At 42.9% G+C, this 20,261-nt stretch overlaps 1 protein-coding gene across 2 annotated transcripts in view; it reads right to left on the minus strand.

Annotated features, from left to right (window-relative positions):
* LOC115168317 (voltage-dependent L-type calcium channel subunit alpha-1D-like) overlaps positions 1-20,261 on the minus strand; it is a 108,321-nt gene that overhangs the window by 15,238 nt on the left and 72,822 nt on the right. The window contains exons 16-37 of one of the 2 annotated variants that reach the window (XM_029723468.1): positions 19,944-20,058; positions 19,781-19,838; positions 19,532-19,586; positions 19,293-19,437; positions 16,151-16,280; positions 15,798-15,857; positions 14,270-14,376; positions 14,074-14,161; positions 13,785-13,892; positions 13,595-13,647; positions 13,303-13,449; positions 12,896-13,097; positions 11,523-11,681; positions 8,435-8,545; positions 8,154-8,231; positions 6,471-6,506; positions 5,729-5,857; positions 1,362-1,427; positions 1,171-1,262; positions 895-1,054; positions 421-548; positions 82-178 (exon numbers count right to left, since the gene is read on the minus strand). In XM_029723468.1, the coding sequence (XP_029579328.1) occupies positions 82-178; positions 421-548; positions 895-1,054; positions 1,171-1,262; positions 1,362-1,427; positions 5,729-5,857; positions 6,471-6,506; positions 8,154-8,231; positions 8,435-8,545; positions 11,523-11,681; positions 12,896-13,097; positions 13,303-13,449; positions 13,595-13,647; positions 13,785-13,892; positions 14,074-14,161; positions 14,270-14,376; positions 15,798-15,857; positions 16,151-16,280; positions 19,293-19,437; positions 19,532-19,586; positions 19,781-19,838; positions 19,944-20,058 (2,324 nt within the window). The remainder of the gene's footprint in view (positions 1-81; positions 179-420; positions 549-894; positions 1,055-1,170; positions 1,263-1,361; positions 1,428-5,728; positions 5,858-6,470; positions 6,507-8,153; positions 8,232-8,434; positions 8,546-11,522; positions 11,682-12,895; positions 13,098-13,302; positions 13,450-13,594; positions 13,648-13,784; positions 13,893-14,073; positions 14,162-14,269; positions 14,377-15,797; positions 15,858-16,150; positions 16,281-19,292; positions 19,438-19,531; positions 19,587-19,780; positions 19,839-19,943; positions 20,059-20,261) is intronic. The other variant, XM_029723469.1, reaches the window with a different exon arrangement.

Raw genomic sequence — 20,261 nt, forward strand, 5'->3', positions numbered from 1 at the left:
GCAAGATTGAGCTCACAATATGAACACCTTATGTAATATGTGTGTAATGTGTGTTTGTGCTGTTTGGGTGTTCAGACACACCTTGCAGGCCACTCTGTGTGGACACAGCTTGCCGAAGCCTAGAGGAGGCTGGATGCGTCTCAGCAAGGTCACCACATCCAGATGCTTTATCCTGCCCCTGAAAGAGACACAGTGACACAGACACTGAAACCAACACACTACTGAAAGCAACACCAAATACAGAAACAACACACAGTGAGAACCAATGTAAATTAATGACTGCAGGGGTGTGCGTGTGTGTGTGTGTGTGTGTGTGTGTGTGTGTGTGTGTGTGTGTGTGTGTGTGTGTGTGTGTGTGTGTGTGTGTGTGTGTGTGTGTGTATTTGTGTACTCTATGTCCAGATGGTAATGCAGACTCACTTGGCCTCAGGGTCGTATTCAGACCAGATCCTTTTAAACTCATCCAGGTGGTGAGGGCCCAGAATGGACCAATCACGCGTCAGATAGTCAAAGTTATCCATGATGACAGCAACAAACAAGTTGATGATCTAAAACAGAGACATTGTGTCAGTAAGGGATCACCTTTCTGTTTTCTCAATGACATTCCATTCAGCATTGAAAAAAGGCACAAGTTTAAGTTTGTTCTACTCTACTACTTTGATGGATCCTTTTTGTCTTCTTCTAATGCCTCTTAAGAGGAAAGTAATCCAAAAGTAACTAATCAGATTACATTACTGAGTTTGGGAAATCCAAAAGTTACATTACTGAGTACAATTTTGGACAGGTAACTAGTAACTGTAATGGATTACATTTAGAAAGTGACCTACCTAACCCTGTGTGGGTGTGTGTACATGCTGTGATTATGTGTGTGTGTATGTGTGTGTGTGTGTATACCAGGAAGGCGCAGAGCATGTAGAAGCTGATGAAGTAGATAATGGCGAATCCGCTGCCACAGGTTTTCTCCTCTCCAGGGTTGTAGTCTGACTCCGAGTCACACAGCTTCCCTGGCAGACATGCCAGCATGATCTCCTGCCACGCCTCACCTGTAGCACACCTGAGAAGCATCAACAACAGTAATATTAGGACTACAATGACCACAGCTTTTCACCATCCATAATAATAAATCAACTAGTCACACACACACACACACACACACGTGCACACACATACCTGAAGAGCATCAGGACAGCTTGAGGAAAGGTCTGGAAGTTGTTGTTTCGGTTAATCTGTGTGTGGTCTACCAAGGCAATCTTTCCAAACACCTGAAACACAGCACAGTGTGTTATTGAAGAAATAAATGCTATTGGTAAGATAATCATATTGTAACTTCAACATTTCCAAAATAAATGTCTGTCAGTTACCTGCATTCCAATAACAGCATAGATGAAGAATAACATGGCTATCAGAAGGGCAACATAGGGAAGAGCCTAGGAATGCCAGAGAGAGAAAGGTAGTTTTAGTAGATTGACTCAGCAAGGGAAGGTGCACCTTCACCTGTATGTTACACTCTGACCTGTATGGCTCCACTGTTACCCCAGTAGGGTTGCAGAGGGAGGGTATTACTGGAAACCTTCAAAGTTTACCAGTAAACTGACAGAATTTTGGTAACATTCAAGTTTCTTTTGGAACTGATGTCTGTGCCCAGGGGGATGGAATAAAACTTTGAGGGAGTTTCTCCCTTCTACACTCCTCTGTGGTATTGTGCTACACATCCAGTCAAAAACAAGTTTCATTTAAGAAGGACTTTGGAAGAAGAGGCTCTAATTTGTGCAACAACAAAAAAAGAATCCATAGACTTACTGGACATATGTTCAAACTCGCACACTTTTGATAGACTTAAGCAGCTGCAAATTATCGAGATAAAGTGTCACCACCAAAAAAAACGTAAACAATAGGCCTTTAGCAAATGTAACATAGGACATTCATTTTTCTAATGCAAAGAGCACTTTTCAGTTGTACTCAAAGCATGGCATTCTATGAGAACAGCATTTAACAACAGAGTAGGCTAATAAGTCCTTGCTCAGGTAAAACTATTTGGCTAATCTATATTTCTATATTTCCAAGTCCTATTCTTGAAGATCAAGGGGTATTAAATGAATTGAAATGACTGGAAATCTGACAGACTTTGGTTTTTAATGTAAAGATGTAGCCTTATCATATTACTATCTGTATTGAAGTAGAAAGAACTGGGTTACAAGAAGCCTACGGTTAGAGCGTAGGCCAGTAATAAAAAGGTCGCTGGTTCGAATCCCCAAGCCAACTAGGTGAAGAATCTGCTGATGTGCCCTTAAGCAAGGCACTTAACCCTAGTTGCTCCTGTAAATCGCTCTGGATAAGAACGTCTGCTATATGACTAAAATGTTAAATGTAAATGTAACCCATAAAGTAAAATGCAACATCCATTATGGCCAGCTATGTAAACTATAACATTGATTTATCTTGTATTACATGTCGTTCAATTGGTAGTATACATGTTTGTCTTCTTCTAATGTCTCGTAAGAGGAAAGTAATCTAAAAGTAACTGAAAGTAATGGGCGTCACAATAGGCCTAAGGATTTCATCACGGTATTTTTGTTCATTCAAATTGCCATTGATAAAATGCAATTGTGTTCGTTGTCCGTAGCTTATGCCTGAACCATACCATAACCCCACCGCCACCATGGGGCACTGTGTTCACAACGTTGACATGAGGAAACCACTCGCCCACATGATGCCATACAAGCGGTACAGCGTGCCAGTGGCCATTGAAGGTGAGCATTTGCCCACTGAAGTCGGTTAAGACGCCAAACTGCAGTCAGGTCAAGACCCTGGGGAGGACGACGAGCACGCAGATGAGCTTCCCTGAGATGGTTTCTGTCAGTTTGTGCAGAAATTTTCTGGTTGTGCAAACCCACAGTTTCCCCAGCTGTCCGGGTGGCTGGTGTCAGACGATCCCACAAGTGCAGAAGCCAGATGTGGAAGTCCTAGGCTGGCGTGGTTACACGTGTTCTGTAGTTGTGAGGCCGGTTGGACGTACTGACAAATTCTCTAAAACGACGTTTGAGGTGGCTTATGTTAGAGAAATGAACATTCAATTCTCTGACAACAGCTCTGGTGGACATTCCTGCAGTCAGCATGCCAATTCCACACTCCCTCAAAACAAACTTCCGACATCTGTGGCATTGTTATGTGACAAAACTGCACATTTTAGAGTGGCCTTTTATTGTCCCCAGCACAAGGTGCACATGTGTAATGATCATGCTGTTTAATCAGCTTCTTGATTGTGTGACAATGATGCTAGTACGAACTTAACCCCAGGTGCAGAGAAACACAGCAAGCAGAGGTAAGGATTGATTATCTTGGCAAATGAGAAATGCTCACTAACAAGGATGTAAACAAATTACATTTGTGCACAACATTTGAGAGAAATAAGCTTTTGTGGGTTTGGAACATCTCTGGGATCTTTTATTTCAGCTCATGAATCAAAACATTATCCTAAATATAAACCATCAACTTAGTGAATACCATTGGTGTATAATATGAGGGTTTCAGCATGAAATAGCCTTTATATATATAAATATATATATATATATTATTTATTTATTCTTTAATAAAAAATATGTTTTTTAAATTACACACTTAAATGTATTTTATTATGTCAATATGTTTTGGTTGTAAATGTTTTGGCATCAAACTGGTAGCAGTTGTGAAAAAAGTTAATAGTTAGAGTTTATTGAAAACAATAAGGTTGATTAGATGCTTTTTTCATTAATTAGGCAATTTTCTCTTGAACCATATGGTCTATCTACTAGAAACGCATGGACAAAATGAAACAGATCTAAAAAAATACTGTATGGATATGAATAACTTTTAAAATATATATATATATATATTTATACTTTAATAACTTTTAATATATACTGCTCAAAAAAATAAAGGGAACACTTAAACAACACATCCTAGATCTGAATGAATGAAATAATCTTATTAAATACTTTTTTCTTTACATAGTTGAATGTGCTGACAACAAAATCACACAAAAATAATCAATGGAAATCCAATTTATCAACCCACGGAGGTCTGGATTTGGAGTCACACTCAAAATGAAAGTGGAAAACCACACTACAGGCTGATCCAACTTTGATGTAATGTCCTTAAAACAAGTCAAAATGAGGCTCAGTAGTGTGTGTGGCCACGTGCCTGTATGACCTCCCTACAACGCCTGGGCATGCTCCTGATGAGGTGGCGGATGGTCTCCTGAGGGATCTCCTCCCAGACCTGGACTAAAGCATCCGCCAACTCCTGGACAGTCTGTGGTGCAACGTGGCGTTGGTGGATGGAGCGAGACATGATGTCCCAGATGTGCTCAATTGGATTCAGGTCTGGGGAACGGGCGGGCCAGTCCATAGCATCAATGTCTTCCTCTTGCAGGAACTGCTGACACACTCCAGCCACATGAGGTCTAGCATTGTCTTGCATTAGGAGGAACCCAGGGCCAACCGCACCAGCATATGGTCTCACAAGGGGTCTGAGGATCTCATCTCGGTACCTAATGGCAGTCAGGCTACCTCTGGCGAGCACATGGAGGGCTGTGCGGCCCCCCAAAGAAATGCCACCCCACACCATGACTGACCCACCGCCAAACCGGTCATGCTGGAGGATGTTGCAGGCAGCAGAACGTTCTCCACGGCGTCTCCAGACTCTGTCACGTCTGTCACGTGCTCAGTGTAAATCTGCTTTCATCTGTGAAGAGCACAGGGCGCCAGTGGCGAATTTGCCAATCTTGGTGTTCTCTGGCAAATGCCAAACGTCCTGCACGGTGTTGGGCTGTAAGCACAACCCCCACCTGTGGACGTCGGGCCCTCATACCACCCTCATGGAGTCTGTTTCTGACCGTTTGAGCAGACACATGCACATTTGTGGCCTGCTGGAGGTCATTTTGCAGGGCTCTGGCAGTGCTCCTCCTGCTCCTCCTTGCATAAAGGCGGAGGTAGCGGTCCTGCTGCTGGGTTGTTGCCCTCCTACGGCCTCCTCCACATCTCCTGATGTACTGGCCTGTCTCCTGGTAGCGCCTCCATGCTCTGGACACTACGCTGACAGACACAGCAAACCTTCTTGCCACAGCTCGCATTGATGTGCCATCCTGGATGAGCTGCACTACCTGAGCCACTTGTGTGGGTTGTAGACTCCGTCTCATGCTACCACTAGAGTGAAAGCACCGCCAGCATTCAAAAGTGACCAAAACATCAGCCAGGAAGCATAGGAACTGAGAAGTGGTCTGTGGTCCCCACCTGCAGAACCACTCCTTTATTGGGGGTGTCTTGCTAATTGCTTATAATTTCCACCTGTTGTCTATTCCATTTGCACAACAGCATGGGAAATGTATTGTCAATCAGTGTTGCTTCCTAAGTGGACAGTTTGATTTCACAGAAGTGTGATTGACTTGGAGTTACATTGTGTTGTTTAAGTGTTCCCTTTATTTTTTTGAGCAGTGTATATATATATATATATATATATATATATATATATATATATATATATATATATATATATATATTTATACTTGAATAACTTTTAAAATATATATATATATATATATATATTATTATTTATTTTTTAATTATTCAAGTATAAATTACCAAAGTTATCATAAATGACCTGTTAATAACCAAAATTACCGAAGATTCTGGTAACTTTGGTAAATTACCGGTAGCTTGGCAACCCTATACCTGAGCATTTCTTCTCTCACCTGGAAGGACTTAATGAAGGTCCACAGGAGCGTTCGGATGCCCTCCCCTCTGCTGAGCAGCTTGACCAATCGCATGACTCGAAACAAACGGAAGAATGTGATGGAGATGCGAGCGCTGTCCTCAGTGTTCTGAGAGAGAGAGGGAGAGAGATTGAGAGAGAAAGAGAGAGAGGTGGAACACCCACAGTGCTACTTTAACACACAGCTAGGAGCAGGCCAGAGATCAACACGCAGTGTGTGTATGTGTACGTACGTGCACGTGTGTTCAACCACCTCTGTGCATGTGTGTACACATTCAGGTAGAGGAACATGCAACAGTCCTTAACTTGTGTGAATGCGATGCAGACACGTCCCACACACATACAGTAGCTACACAAGACAAGTGTCCCCACTCCTAGGAGTCATACAGAGGCACTCCACTCCCATCTCCAGAATGTCCAGACACAAGCAAACCTGGATAAACCCACAACATCCACAGTATGATCCAGGTCAAACATGAACAAAACAACACAAAAAAGACTGATAATGAGATGATGCTCAACACGCACAAGATCCCAAACCAGAACTGATCTTGTCCTTGGAACCAGCCCACAAAACAGGCAAGACAAAACCTCAACGAAGTATACGGTTTCAGAACAGGATATTTCATGCGAACAAACGTAACGACTGACAACATAAACAGCTCTGTGCTGAGATGACGATGACGATGAGGAAGAGTGGTGTACTGGAAGGGGCTTCTTACCCCTGGGTCCACAATCACCTTCACCACTGGGATGGCCTTGAAACCAAAGGTGTGGGTTAACCACTAACAACTTCAATTCTTCGTCCCTCATATCATTGAAGTCAGCAATTAGTCATTGATATAGTTATTGACATAATTACTTATCTTACAACTAGTTCAGAATGTCATTACATTTCTTTATTGTTGATTCAATCAACCATCCATGGCATTATTGAAGCGTCTTCAACAAAAGGAATCAGAGAACAACCATAACAGACATGTTACATGAGCAACCGTATTGACACTGAAGAGACGCCATCATCTGCCTTTTATGCAAAGCCCGACCACAGTAGCTTAGTACTGATTACCACACACTGTAGTACATTCAGTACATCAAACATGACGTACAATTCTACACGTGAAGAAAGAAAACACCAATATAATGCAGTACAACTTTGATCAGCACCAGAAAATAAGGAGATCCCAGAAAGACAAACTTGGTTAAATTGATATCAAATAACTATGTATATTGTTACATGTAGTAAACTTGAAATATACCATGTTGTGAGACAATCTCTGCATGTGTATGTGTGGAAGTCCATATGTCTGTTTAGATTTGTAATTCCAAAAAAGGGAAAAAACAGAGGCACACAAACTTCATGATGGCACAAAGTCACAGAACAGCACCAAGCATGGGATCACTAATCTAGACAACATATTAGAGGAAGGCCCTGCAATAACCCTGGGAGTGTTTTGAAACTGTCCTATCATTAGAAAATCGTACAAATCTGGTAAAGATCTGACTCAGTTGTCATCATATTTATATAGATGTCACATGCCATTTGATCTCCAAGGCTCACCGGGTTGCATTCAAGATTACAACATTACTCCAAAACGGTGGACGCTACTTAACAGCTAGATAGCTCCTTGGAAAGCTATTGCTCTAGCTAGCATAGTTAATGAACATGTTTGGGACATGAAAACATGTTGGGATCTTGAATGTAACCCTGATGTTATTGCAATGCATTCCCTCTGATAGTGCTACAGAACAAGGAGCATGAAGATGGCTACTTACATTGATCTCTGTGATTGCAATGTCAACGACGCTACCAACAACAATTAAGGCATCAAATGTGTTCCATGCATCGGCGAAATAGTGCTGCAAGCGCCAGCCCACGGACACAAAGAGACGGGAGAGAACAGAGGCAGAAAAAGAGAAAGAGAAGGATAGAGAGAGATGTGAAAACACAGACAAAACATGAAAATATACAGCAGGAAATAGAAAAAAGAGTGAGTGGCACTGTGTCTGGGAGAATACAAAATGTATGCATGCCTCTAAGTAGCCCAACTTTACATTTAAAACAGTAAATAAAGTTCTGACTATGATCTGTTATGAACCCTCTACTGTATAAGGTGTTATAAGTCTCTCACTGATACAGTGCCTTCACAGTGCTGAGTAACTGGCCACCATAGACCTAGACCCAATACCAGTCCAGCATAGGTAATACATCATACCTATGGTGGCCAGCCCTGACAGAGGTCCCACAGTAGGACAAGGAGCCAACAGACTGGCTTTAGGACCAGAGAGGGGTTTGAGTGAGTCTAGAAAAAGGTGAGGGAAGGAAATAAGGAAGGAAGGGAGGGAGGGAGGGAGGGAGGAAGAGAGGAGGCAGGGATGAGGGCAGGTCTACTATAATACTCTACCTGAGTGAGAATGATGTCTACTACGCTGCCGATCACCACCAGGGCATCGAAGACGTTCCAGGCATCCCCAAAATACCCCTACAGGCCAGGGTACGGAGCCCAGCATGGGTGGGTGGGTGGGTGGGGTGGGGGGGTCAGTGGAGAGTAAGAAGTAGGGAGGGAAAGGGTGAGGAGGGAGTGTTAAGGTAATATTGCAGGGGAAGATACTTGGGAGTGGGGTGAGGGGGTGAGATAACTGGTCAATGGTGCGAGTTGAGAGGCAGGCAGACAGACTGACTCACCCTGGGTTTGAAGGCGATGAGTTTAAAGATCATCTCCACAGTGAAGACGCCAGTGAAGACCATGTTGAGGATGTCCATGGCATAGTTGAACAGGTGAGACTGGCCATAGTGCTGAGGAAATGGAGAGAGTGGAAGAGAGAAGAGGGAGAGAGAGGGTCGGAGAAAGAGAAAGGGGGAAGATAAGGGGCATAAGAAGAACAGAAAGAAGGATGAGGAGATGGACAGAAAAATAAATATACAGATTACAAAATGCAGAACAGAGAGAGAGGCATAGCGGGACAAAGAGATAGACTCAGATATAGAGACACAGAGAGAGACAGAGATAGACCCGGATACAGAGAGAGACGGAGATAGACCCAGATATAGAGACACAGAAAGAGACAGAGGCATAGCGGGACAGTGAGAGAGACCCGGATATAGAGACATAGAGAGAGATAGAGATAGACCCGGATATAGAGACATAGAGAGAGACAGAGATAGACCCGGATATAAAGACATAGAGAGAGACAGAGATAGACCCGGATATAGAGACATAGAGAGAGACAGAGATAGACCCAGATATAAAGACATAGAGAGAGACACAGATAGACCCAGATATAGAGACATAGAGAGAGACCCGGATATAGAGACATAGAGAGAGACAGAGATAGACCCGGATATAGAGACATAGAGAGAGACAGAGATAGACCCAGATATAAAGACATAGAGAGAGACAAAGATAGACCCGGATATAAAGACATAGAGAGAGACAGAGATAGACCCGGATATAGAGACATAGAGAGAGACAGAGATAGACCCAGATATAAAGACATAGAGAGAGACAGAGATAGACCCAGATAAAGACATAGAGAGAGACAGAGATAGACCCGGATATAAAGACATAGAGAGAGACAGAGATAGACCCGGATATAGAGACATAGAGAGAGACAGAGATAGACCCGGATACAGAGAGAGACGGAGATAGACCCGGATATAGAGACACAGAGAGAGACAGAGATAGACCCGGATATAGAGACATAGAGAGAGACCCGGATATAGAGACATAGAGAGAGACAGAGATAGACCTGGATACAGAGAGAGACGGAGATAGACCCGGATATAGAGACACAGAGAGAGACGGAGATAGACCCGGATATAGAGACACAGAAAGAGACAGAGGCATAGCGGGACAGTGAGAGAGACCTGGATATAGAGACATAGAGAGAGACAGAGATAGACCCGGATACAGAGAGAGACAGAGATAGACCTGGATATAAAGACACAGAGAGAGACGGAGATAGACCCGGATATAGAGACATAGAGAGAGACAGAGATAGACCCAGATATAGAGACATAGAGAGAGACAGAGATAGACCCAGATATAGAGACATAGAGAGAGACAGAGATAGACCCAGATAAAGACATAGAGAGAGACAGAGATAGACCCAGATAAAGACATAGAGAGAGACAGAGATAGACCCAGATAAAGACATAGAGAGAGACAGAGATAGACCCAGATAAAGACATAGAGAGAAACAGAGATAGACCCAGATAAAGACATAGAGAGAGACAGAGATAGACCCAGATATAAAGACATAGAGAGAGACAGAGATAGACCCAGATATAAAGACATAGAGAGAGACAGAGATAGACCCGGATATAGAGACATAGAGAGAGACAGAGATAGACCCGGATATAGAGACATAGAGAGAGACAGAGATAGACCCAGATATAAAGACATAGAGAGAGACAGAGATAGACCCAGATATAGAGACATAGAGAGAGACAGAGATAGACCCGGATATAAAGACATAGAGAGAGACCCGGATATAGAGACATAGAGAGAGACAGAGATAGACCCGGATATAGAGACATAGAGAGAGACAGAGATAGACCCAGATAAAGACATAGAGAGAGACAGAGATAGACCCGGATATAGAGACATAGAGAGAGACAGAGATAGACCCGGATATAAAGACATAGAGAGAGACCCGGATATAGAGACATAGAGAGAGACAGAGATAGACCCGGATATAGAGACATAGAGAGAGACAGAGATAGACCCAGATAAAGACATAGAGAGAGACAGAGATAGACCCAGATATAAAGACATAGAGAGAGACAGAGATAGACCCAGATATAGAGACATAGAGAGAGACAGAGATAGACCCAGATAAAGACATAGAGAGAGACAGAGATAGACCCGGATATAGAGACATAGAGAGAGACAGAGATAGACCCGGATATAGAGACATAGAGAGAGACAGAGATAGACCCAGATAAAGACATAGAGAGAGACAGAGATAGACCCGGATATAGAGACATAGAGAGAGACAGAGATAGACCCAGATAAAGACATAGAGAGAGACAGAGATAGACCCAGATATAGAGACATAGAGAGAGACAGAGATAGACCCAGATAAAGACATAGAGAGAGACAGAGATAGACCCGGATATAGAGACATAGAGAGAGACAGAGATAGACCCAGATAAAGACATAGAGAGAGACAGAGATAGACCCAGATAAAGACATAGAGAGAGACAGAGATAGACCCAGATAAAGACATAGAGAGAGACAGAGATAGACCCGGATATAGAGACATAGAGAGAGACAGAGATAGACCCAGATATAAAGACATAGAGAGAGACAGAGATAGACCCAGATATAGAGACATAGAGAGAGACAGAGATAGACCCAGATAAAGACATAGAGAGAGACAGAGATAGACCCGGATATAGAGACATAGAGAGACAGAGATAGACCCAGATATAAAGACATAGAGAGAGACAGAGATAGACCCAGATATAGAGACATAGAGAGAGACAGAGATAGACCCAGATAAAGACATAGAGAGAGACAGAGATAGACCCAGATATAGAGACATAGAGAGAGACAGAGATAGACCCAGATATAGAGACATAGAGAGAGACAGAGATAGACCTAGATATAAAGACATAGAGAGAGACAGAGATAGACCCAGATAAAGACATAGAGAGAGACAGAGATAGACCCAGATAAAGACATAGAGAGAGACAGAGATAGACCCAGATAAAGACATAGAGAGAGACAGAGATAGGACTATACATGTATGGCAGGAAAGGGACTCACCTGGATGGCCAGACACAGTGTGTTGAGGATGATGAGGACGAACATGACGTACTCAAAGCCTGTGGAGTTGACCACATACCAGAATTTATACTGGTAGGGGTTCTTAGGGATGTACCTTCTCAGTGGACGAGCCTTCAGAGCATACTCCACACACTGACGCTAGAGAGGGGAGATAAAACACACAGTAATACACAGAAATGCACACACATACAGTGCTGTGCAAAAGTTTTATGCAGGTGTGACAAAATGCTGTAAAGTAAGAATGCTTTCAAAAATAGACATGTTAATAGATTATATTGATCAATTAACTACATGCAAAGTGAGTTAACTGAAGAACAATCTCCATCAAATCAATATTTGGTGTGACCACCCTTTGCCTTCAAAACAGCATCAATTCTTCTAGGTACACTTGTACGCAGTTTTGAAGGAACTCAGCAGGTAGGTTGGCCCAAACATCTTGGAGAACTAACCACAGTTCTTCTGTGGATTTAGGCAGCCTCAGGTGCTTCTCTCTCTTCATGTAATCTCAGACAGACTCGATGATGTTGAGGTCAGGGCTCTGTGGGGGCCGTACCATCACTTCCAGGACTCCTTGTTCTTGTTTACGCTGAAGATAGTTCTTAATGACTTTCACTGTATGTTTGGGGTCGTTGTCTTGCTGCAGAATAAATTTGGGGCCAATCAGATGCCTCTCTGATGGTATTGCATGATGGATAAGTATCTGCCTGTACTTCTCAGCATTGAGGATACCATTAATTCCGTCCAAATCAAACTCCATTTGCAGAAATGTAGCCCCTAACTTGCAAGGAACCTCCACAATACTCCACTGTTGCCTGCAGACACTCATTTGTGTACCGCTCTCCAGCCCTTCAGAGAACAAACTGCCTTCTGCTGCAGACATATTTCAGTCCAGAGCACCTGCTGCCATTTTTCTGCACCCCGGTTCCTGTGTTTTCCTGCATAGTTGAGTCGCTTGGCCTTGTTCCCACGTCAGAGTTAATGATTGTGTTTTAACCTTCATATTGAATTGATGATCATTAGCACCTGTGTGGTATAATTGTTTAATCATACACCTGACTATATGCCTGCAAATTCCCTGACTTTGTACAAGTGCACCTAGAAGAATTGATACTGTTTTGAAGGCAAAGAGTGGTCACACCAAATATGGATTTGACTTAGATTTAGCTTCAGTTCACTCCCTTTGCATTTAGTTAATTGATAAATATAATCTATTAACATGTCTATTTTTGAAAGCATTCTTACTTAAAGCTTTTTTTCACACCTGCCTAAAACTTTTGCACAACACTGTACATATTTATGTTCACACACACACACAACACACATACACACACACACACTAACTAGGTTGTTACCTGGTTCTTGTCCAGCTCACAGTTCTTGTACTCTTTCTCTCCCTGCTCCTGGAAAGTGACGATGACGAAACCGACAAAGATGTTCATCATGAAGAAGGCGATGATGATGATGTAGATGATGAAGAAGATGGAGATCTCCACGCGGTAGTTGTAGATGGGACCCATATTCTCTCTGTTGGAGTCGATGGCCTTGTAGAGCAGACTGAGCCACAGAAACAAACGCACACTAATCAGTGAGATGGTTCGTCAAAATGTATGTCTGTCTGGATATGCATACGTGGGAGTGTGAATATTCACGAGTGCATTTGCTGTGTGTGTGAGTGCACGTGCATGAGTGTGTGTGTGTGTGTGTGTGTGTGTGTGTGTGTGTGTGTGTGTGCATGCGTGCATATGTGAGAGGCTCTTACGCAGGCCAGCCTTCAAATGTAGAGACGGTGAACAGAGCCATCATGGCCATGAGGACGTTGTCAAAGTTGAAGTCACTGTTGTACCAGATCCTCTCCCTAACTGCAGGCAAGGCTGTGTCTCCATCCTTATACAGGATGTATGTGCCTCTACGAGAGAGAGAGAGAGAGAGAGAGAGAGGAGTTATACATCTAAATCCATGTATCTACATAATCATCTGTATATCCAAACAGACACATATCTGGGTCTCAGCACTCCAGTCCTTATGTTTGAACAAAGAGCGATCAAACTCACTTGCATTCCTCTGGGCTGGACTTGGCCTCGTCTGTGCAGCGATAGAACTTGCCCTGAGAGAACAGAACGTTTAACAGCTGCCCTTCTGTCACACATATTACACACACATAACCACACACATAACTACTGCATCATGCATAGACTACAGACAATACTTTATGAGTGTTAACACTGTAGTGGCGGTAGACACCTTGAATAGCTGCACTCCTATGCAGGCGAACATGAACTGTAACAGCGTGGTGACGATCATGATGTTGCCAATGGTCCTGATGGCCACAAATACACACTGGACCACATGCTGCAGGGTCAAGGGTCAAAAACAGAGGAGACAAGAGAGAAAAGGTCAGGGATGAATGACCTTATTGGACCCTGTACCCTTAGCCTGATGATTTACAAACAGGCAACTTCAGTAGTCAGTTATCTTGAGGGTGTGTTGTTAAACAGTTGTTACACTGTGGCCCACTGGCCCCCCGTCTCACCTTGAGGCCCTTGGCTCTGTTGATGGCCCTCAGGGGCCGCAACACCCTCAACACACGCAGGATCTTGACCACAGAGATGGCAGATGACCTGAACACCAAACACACAGTTATGGCCACATCGCTGACTGATTGAATGATTGATCAATCCATCAAGCAAGACATAAATCAATCAACCAATTGATTCATTTTTACGTACTGAATGCCAAAGGACACCAGAGAGACTCCAACCACCAGTAGGTCCAGCAGGTTGAAGTAGTTCCTGCAGAAGGCTCCTTTATGGAGGAAAGCCCCAAAAGCTGTCATCTGGAGAGCACAGGGAGACCGGCATCAGATATACTGACATATACACTAGGCCATCTCATACCAGACACACAACAGGTTCAGCTACAACTGTAGATGAGCTAGACATGTAGGATCTTCATTTGAGCCAGTTTGCTACAGCAGGAAAATAATAACAGGAAATATGAATTATTATGTGGATTATAATTAATGGACATTTTTGTGTGGTTTGATTAATTTTAAACCTCAAATACACTACATGTTTTAAATGTCCTGTATTTCAGGAAGGTTCTCCTGCAACAGGATGATCAAGCTAAGATTCTACATCTGTTGACACAAGCTCTTTCTCAGAGCGGGCAGACAAACACATCTACACACACTGATACAGATCTACTTCCTTCTAATCTTACTCCTACACATTCTGCTCAATAAGACATGAAGGGTATTTCAATAGAACAAAAACGGTTTTTTACAGCAACCAACAAACACAAAAAATAAAACATTATTTCAGAGATATGCTATTCATTTCCTGTAAAGATTAGAACAAAGCTCAACCCATTTTCCTTGAATCTACAGGTAATCTATTGGTTCTGTCATTTGCAAATTTAAGCCCAGGCTTAAAACACAAAACATGGGATTTGCATCAGTGGAGAGGTACAAAAGTGTATGAAAGCCTCCCAAACCAGAGAGGGGGGAGGTTGCATTCAAAAGAGTAGAGTCTAATTGCTTCAGAGTCATTCATGTGTGTCATGGTTTCATGCATACTCTGTGGAAGTACTCAAAACAATCATACCAAAATAAGTGTATGACCGATTGAAATTGATGCAGATGTGAGGCCTCACATGAAGCAAAGAGAACACACAGGTGGGGGCTGAACAGCAGAAGAGAATTGGGTCTGGGAAGCATGTCAAGGATCTCCTAACCTGGTTGCCAGGTCTGTTTGTGCTTTAGCATAAGCCAAACTGACAATGACAAAGGAGTTGTTGGCTAAAGTACAAACAGACCAGGGTAAGGTTCACAAAGAGGTGACCTACTATGAACCCTCATCTTTACAGGGTGCAGTTAAAACTAGACACAATAACAAGGCAGTGATTCATGCTACTGGAGTGATCCATGCTACACTCAAAAACGTACAAAAATACATATTGCCCCCTCTTTTGGCTCTAAATTGGTTTGTGGTTAAAAGAGGTGCCGTGATGGTTGCTGACAGACAAGCAGAAAAAAACAGGCGCCATTTAAAAACAGGCGACATACAGTAGACGGGGGAGTGCAGCAAGACGATGGTTGTCATAGAAACCTGGTTACCTTCAACAGGATCTCAAAGGTAAATATACTAGTGAAGACATAATCTGCATAGCCTAGGATCTGGAAAGCAACGAGAAGGTCTGAGCGTTACTACACAAGCACTAGAGCACAGCACACACACACAGGGGGAGAGCATTTACCTTCAATAGGATCTCAACAGTAAAGATTGCCGTGAAAGCATAGTCAAAATAACCAAGTATCTGCAAAAAGCAATGTGAAAGTTTAACAGGAGTTCAAGGCATCACCACATGACATGATATCAACAACTTCAGAATGCATCAACAGTCCTAAATTGATTACTACTGCTATTAAGTAAAGGTTTGAGGTTTTTAGTTCTTTTTAACACAGATATTTCATACCACTATTAGACATTATCGTGACAGTGTCATTACTGTAAAATTACAGTCAAATTACTTTCATGGAAGTAAAGATTATCTTGATGCTATCAAATGTTATTTTTATGTAAGAGAAACGCCTGCTGCAGTAAACATACGATGTTGCGTGCAGAGAAGTTGCGTATGGGGTCCTCAGCAGCCAGAGACACAGAGCTCAGCATGATGAACACCAGGATGAGGTTGGTGAAGATGTGGTGATTGATCAGCTTGTGGCAGGCCACCCGGACCCTGAGAAAAAAAGCCATGAAATCACACATTATTTTTGAGTGCGTGGGTGTGCGTGCATTATAACATATATTTAGTACTGAGACCTTCAATGCCTTGCAAAAGTATTCACCCCCCTTGGCGTTTCTCCTATTTTGTTGCACTACAACCTGTAATTTAAATTGATTTTTATTTGGATTTCATGTAATGGACATACACAAAATAGTCCAAATTGATGAAGTGAAATGAAAAAAATAACTTGTTTAAAAAAATGTAAAGAATTGAAGAACTGAAAAGTGGTGGGTGCATATGTATTCACCCCTTTGCTATGAAGCCCCTAAATAAGATCTGGTGCAACCAATCACCTTCAGAAGTCACATAATTATTTAAATAAAGTCCACCTGTGTGCATTCTAAGAGTCACATGATCTGTCACATGATCTCAGTATACAGTTGAAGTCGGAAGTTTACATACATTGTGGCCCATTCCTCCTGACAGAGCTGGTGTAACTGAGTCAGGTTTGTAGGCCTCCTTGCTCGCACACGCTTTTTCAGTTCTACCCACAAATGTTCTATGGGATTGAGATCAGGGCTTTGTGATGACCACTCCAATACCTTGACTTTGTTTTCCTTAAGCCATTTTGCCACAACTTTGGAGGTATGCTTGGGGTCATTGTCCATTTGGAAGACCCATTTGCGACCAAGCTTTAACTTCCTGACTGATGTCTTGAGATGTTGCTTCAATATATCCACATAATTTTCCTTCTCATGATGCCATCTATTTTGTGAAGTGCACCAGTCCCTCCCGCAGCAAAGCACCCCCACAACATGATGCTGCCACCCCCGTGCTTCATGGTTGGGATGGTGTTCTTTGGCTTGCAAGCTTCCCCCTTTTTCCTCCAAACATAACGATGGTCATTATGGCCAAACAGTTCTATTTTTGTTTCATCAGACCAGATGACATTTCTCATAAAAGTACGATCTTTGTCCCCATGTGCAGTTCCAAAGCGTAGTCTGGCTTTTTAATGGCGATTTTGGAGCAGCGGCTTCTTCCTTGCTGAGTGGCCTTTCAGGTTACGTCAATATAGGACTCGTTTCACTGTGGATATAAATACTTTTGTACCTGTTTCCTCCAGCATCTTCACAAGGTCCTTTGCTGTTGTTCTGGGATTGATTCGCACTTTTTGCACCAAAGTACGTTCATCTCTAGGAGACAGAACGCGTCTCCTTCCTGAGCGGTATGACGGCTGCGTGGTCCCATGGTGTTTATACTTGTGTACTATTGTTTGTACAGATGAACGTGGTACCTTCAGGCATTTGGGAATTGCTCCCAAGGATGAACCAGACTTGTGGAGGTCTTACTTTTTTTTCTGAGGTCTTGGCTGATGTCAAGCAAAGAGGCACTGAGTTTGAAGGTAGGCCTTGAAATACATCCACAGTTACACATCAAATTTACTCAAATTATGTCAATTAGCCTATCAGAAGCTTCTAAAGCCATGACATCATTTTCTGGAATTTTCCCAGCTGTTTGAAGGCACAGTCAACTTAGTGAATGTAAACTTCTGACCCACTGGAATTGTGATACAGTGAATTATAAGTGAAATAATCTGTCTGTAAACAATTGTTAGAAAAATTACTTGTGTCATGAACAAAGTAGATGTCCTAACCGACTTGCCAAAACTATAGTTTGTTAAGAAGAAATTTGGGGAGTGGTTGAAAAACGAGTTTTAATGACTCCAACCTAAGTGTATGTAAACTTCCAACTTCAACTGTATATACACCTGTTCTGAAAGGCCCCAGAGTCTGCAACACCACTAAGCAAGGGGCAACACCAAGCAAGCGGCACCATGAAGACCAAGGAGCTCTCCAAACAGGTCAGGGACAAAGTTGTGGAGAAGTACAGATCAGGGTTAGGTTATAAAAAAATATATGAAACTTTGAACATCCCACGGAGCACCATTACATCTATTATTAAAAAATTGAAAGAATAGGGCACCACAACAAACCTGCCAAGAAAGAGCCGCCCACCAAAACTCATGGACCAGGCAAGGAGGGCATTAATCAGAGAGGCAACAAAGTGACCAAAGATAACCCTGAAGGAGCTCCAAAGCTCCATAGGACCACTTTAAGCCGTACACTCCACAGAGCTGGGCTTTACGGAAGAGTGGCCAGAAAAAAGCCATTGCTTAAAGAAACAAATAAGCAAGCACGTCTGGTATTTGCCAAAAGACTCCCCAAACATATGGAAGAAGGTACCCTGGTAAGATGAGACTAAAATTGAGCTTTTTGGCCATCAAGGAAAACGCTATGTCTGGCGCAATCCCAACACCTCTCATCACCCCGAGAAAACCATCCCCACAGTGAAGCATGGTGGTGGCAGCATCATGCTGTGGGGATGTTTTCATCAGCAGGGACTGGGAAACTAGTCAGAATTGAAGGAATGATGGATGCCGCTAAATACAGGGAAATTCTTGAGGGAAACCTGTTTCAGTCTTCTAGAGATTTGAGACTGGAAGGTTCACCTTCCAGCAGGACAATGACCCTAAGCATACTGCCAAAGCAACACTCGAGTGGTTTAAGGGGAAACATTTAAATGTATTGGAATGGCCTAGTCAAAGCCAAGACCTCAATCCAATTGAGAATCTGTGGTATGACTTAAAGATTGCTGTACACCAGCGAACCCATCCAACTTGAAGGAGCTGGAGCAGTTTTGCCTTGAAGAATGGGCAAAAGTCCCAGTGGCTAGATGTGCCAAGTTTATAGAGAGACTTGCAGCTGTAATTGCTGCAAAAGATGGCTCTACAAAGTATTGACTTTGGGGGGGTGAATAGTTATGCACGCTCAAGTTTTCTGTTTTTTTGTCGCATTTCTTGTTTGTTTCACCATAAAAAATATTTTGCATCTTCAAAGTGGTAGGTATGTTGTGTAAATCAAATGATACAAACCCCCCAAAAATCTATTTTAATTCCAGGTTGTAAGGCAACAAAATAGGAAAAACGCCAAGGGGGTGAATACTTTCGCAAACCAGTATACTTACGGGTTAGTGTTGCTGAAGATGAAGAAAGCACTGCCCTCAGGGATGGGCGGAGTCTTCTCCTTGATGCTGAGGTCTGACAGCCTTTGAGGGCGTGGCCCAACCGGAACCTCTGGCAGATTATCATCATCGTTGTCATCATCACCAACTGGGGAAAACCAGGATCAGAGATAAGACAGTGCCAGGCCATGGAAGCTATGGCAACAAAGTTATGACACTGATCTCAGAACAGATTAGGTTACCTGGAGTGTCTGGAGTGGGATACGGTTCCTTCTCCTCTTCCTCCTCCAGTGGAACCTATATTCATCAAGACACAAATGATATATCAGCAGGGTATCAGTACTGTTATAAATGCCATATGGTTTTAACTCACTTTATCAATCTAAGTGGGCCACCATTCCAAAATCTTTTGTCTAATGGCGCCTCTGTGTGGTTATGGATTGCTCTTCTCTGACTTTCTAAAACCCCAATCTAAAAGCTACTCTGATTACCTTGAGATCCCCATCCTGGCCCTCAGGTTTCAGTTCCTCCATCTTATCAGTGTCATCTCTGGAAAAAAAGAGCCCAAACACAAGACAGCATCCCGACAGGTCAGGAGGAACAACAGAAAAACACAGACCATCTTCTCTTTCAGTAAGACAGTGCTGACATTACCTGGCACTCTTCTTCCTCTCCTTCTCCTCCTCTTCCTCCTTCTGGGCTGTGTTCAGGCTCTCTGCATCTGCCAGGTTGTCAACGGCGATGGCCAAGAAGACGTTCAGCAGGATGTCTGATTACAAACTGGACTTAAGGGCAACGGAGATACAACATTGACCTAGCGTTGGAGTGTAATGCACTGTTCTTCACTCCTGGTCCTGTGGGCTAGCAATGTGTACCGGCTATTGTTCCAGCTCAGAACTAACATATTTGATTCAACAAACAAAGAAACTACTCATCAAAAGCTACTCATGACTAGCTGAGTCAAATGTGTTA

Source organism: Salmo trutta, chromosome 30, assembly GCF_901001165.1.
Source record: "Salmo trutta chromosome 30, fSalTru1.1, whole genome shotgun sequence".
In the NCBI taxonomy this organism is placed as follows: Eukaryota; Metazoa; Chordata; class Actinopteri; order Salmoniformes; family Salmonidae; genus Salmo; species Salmo trutta.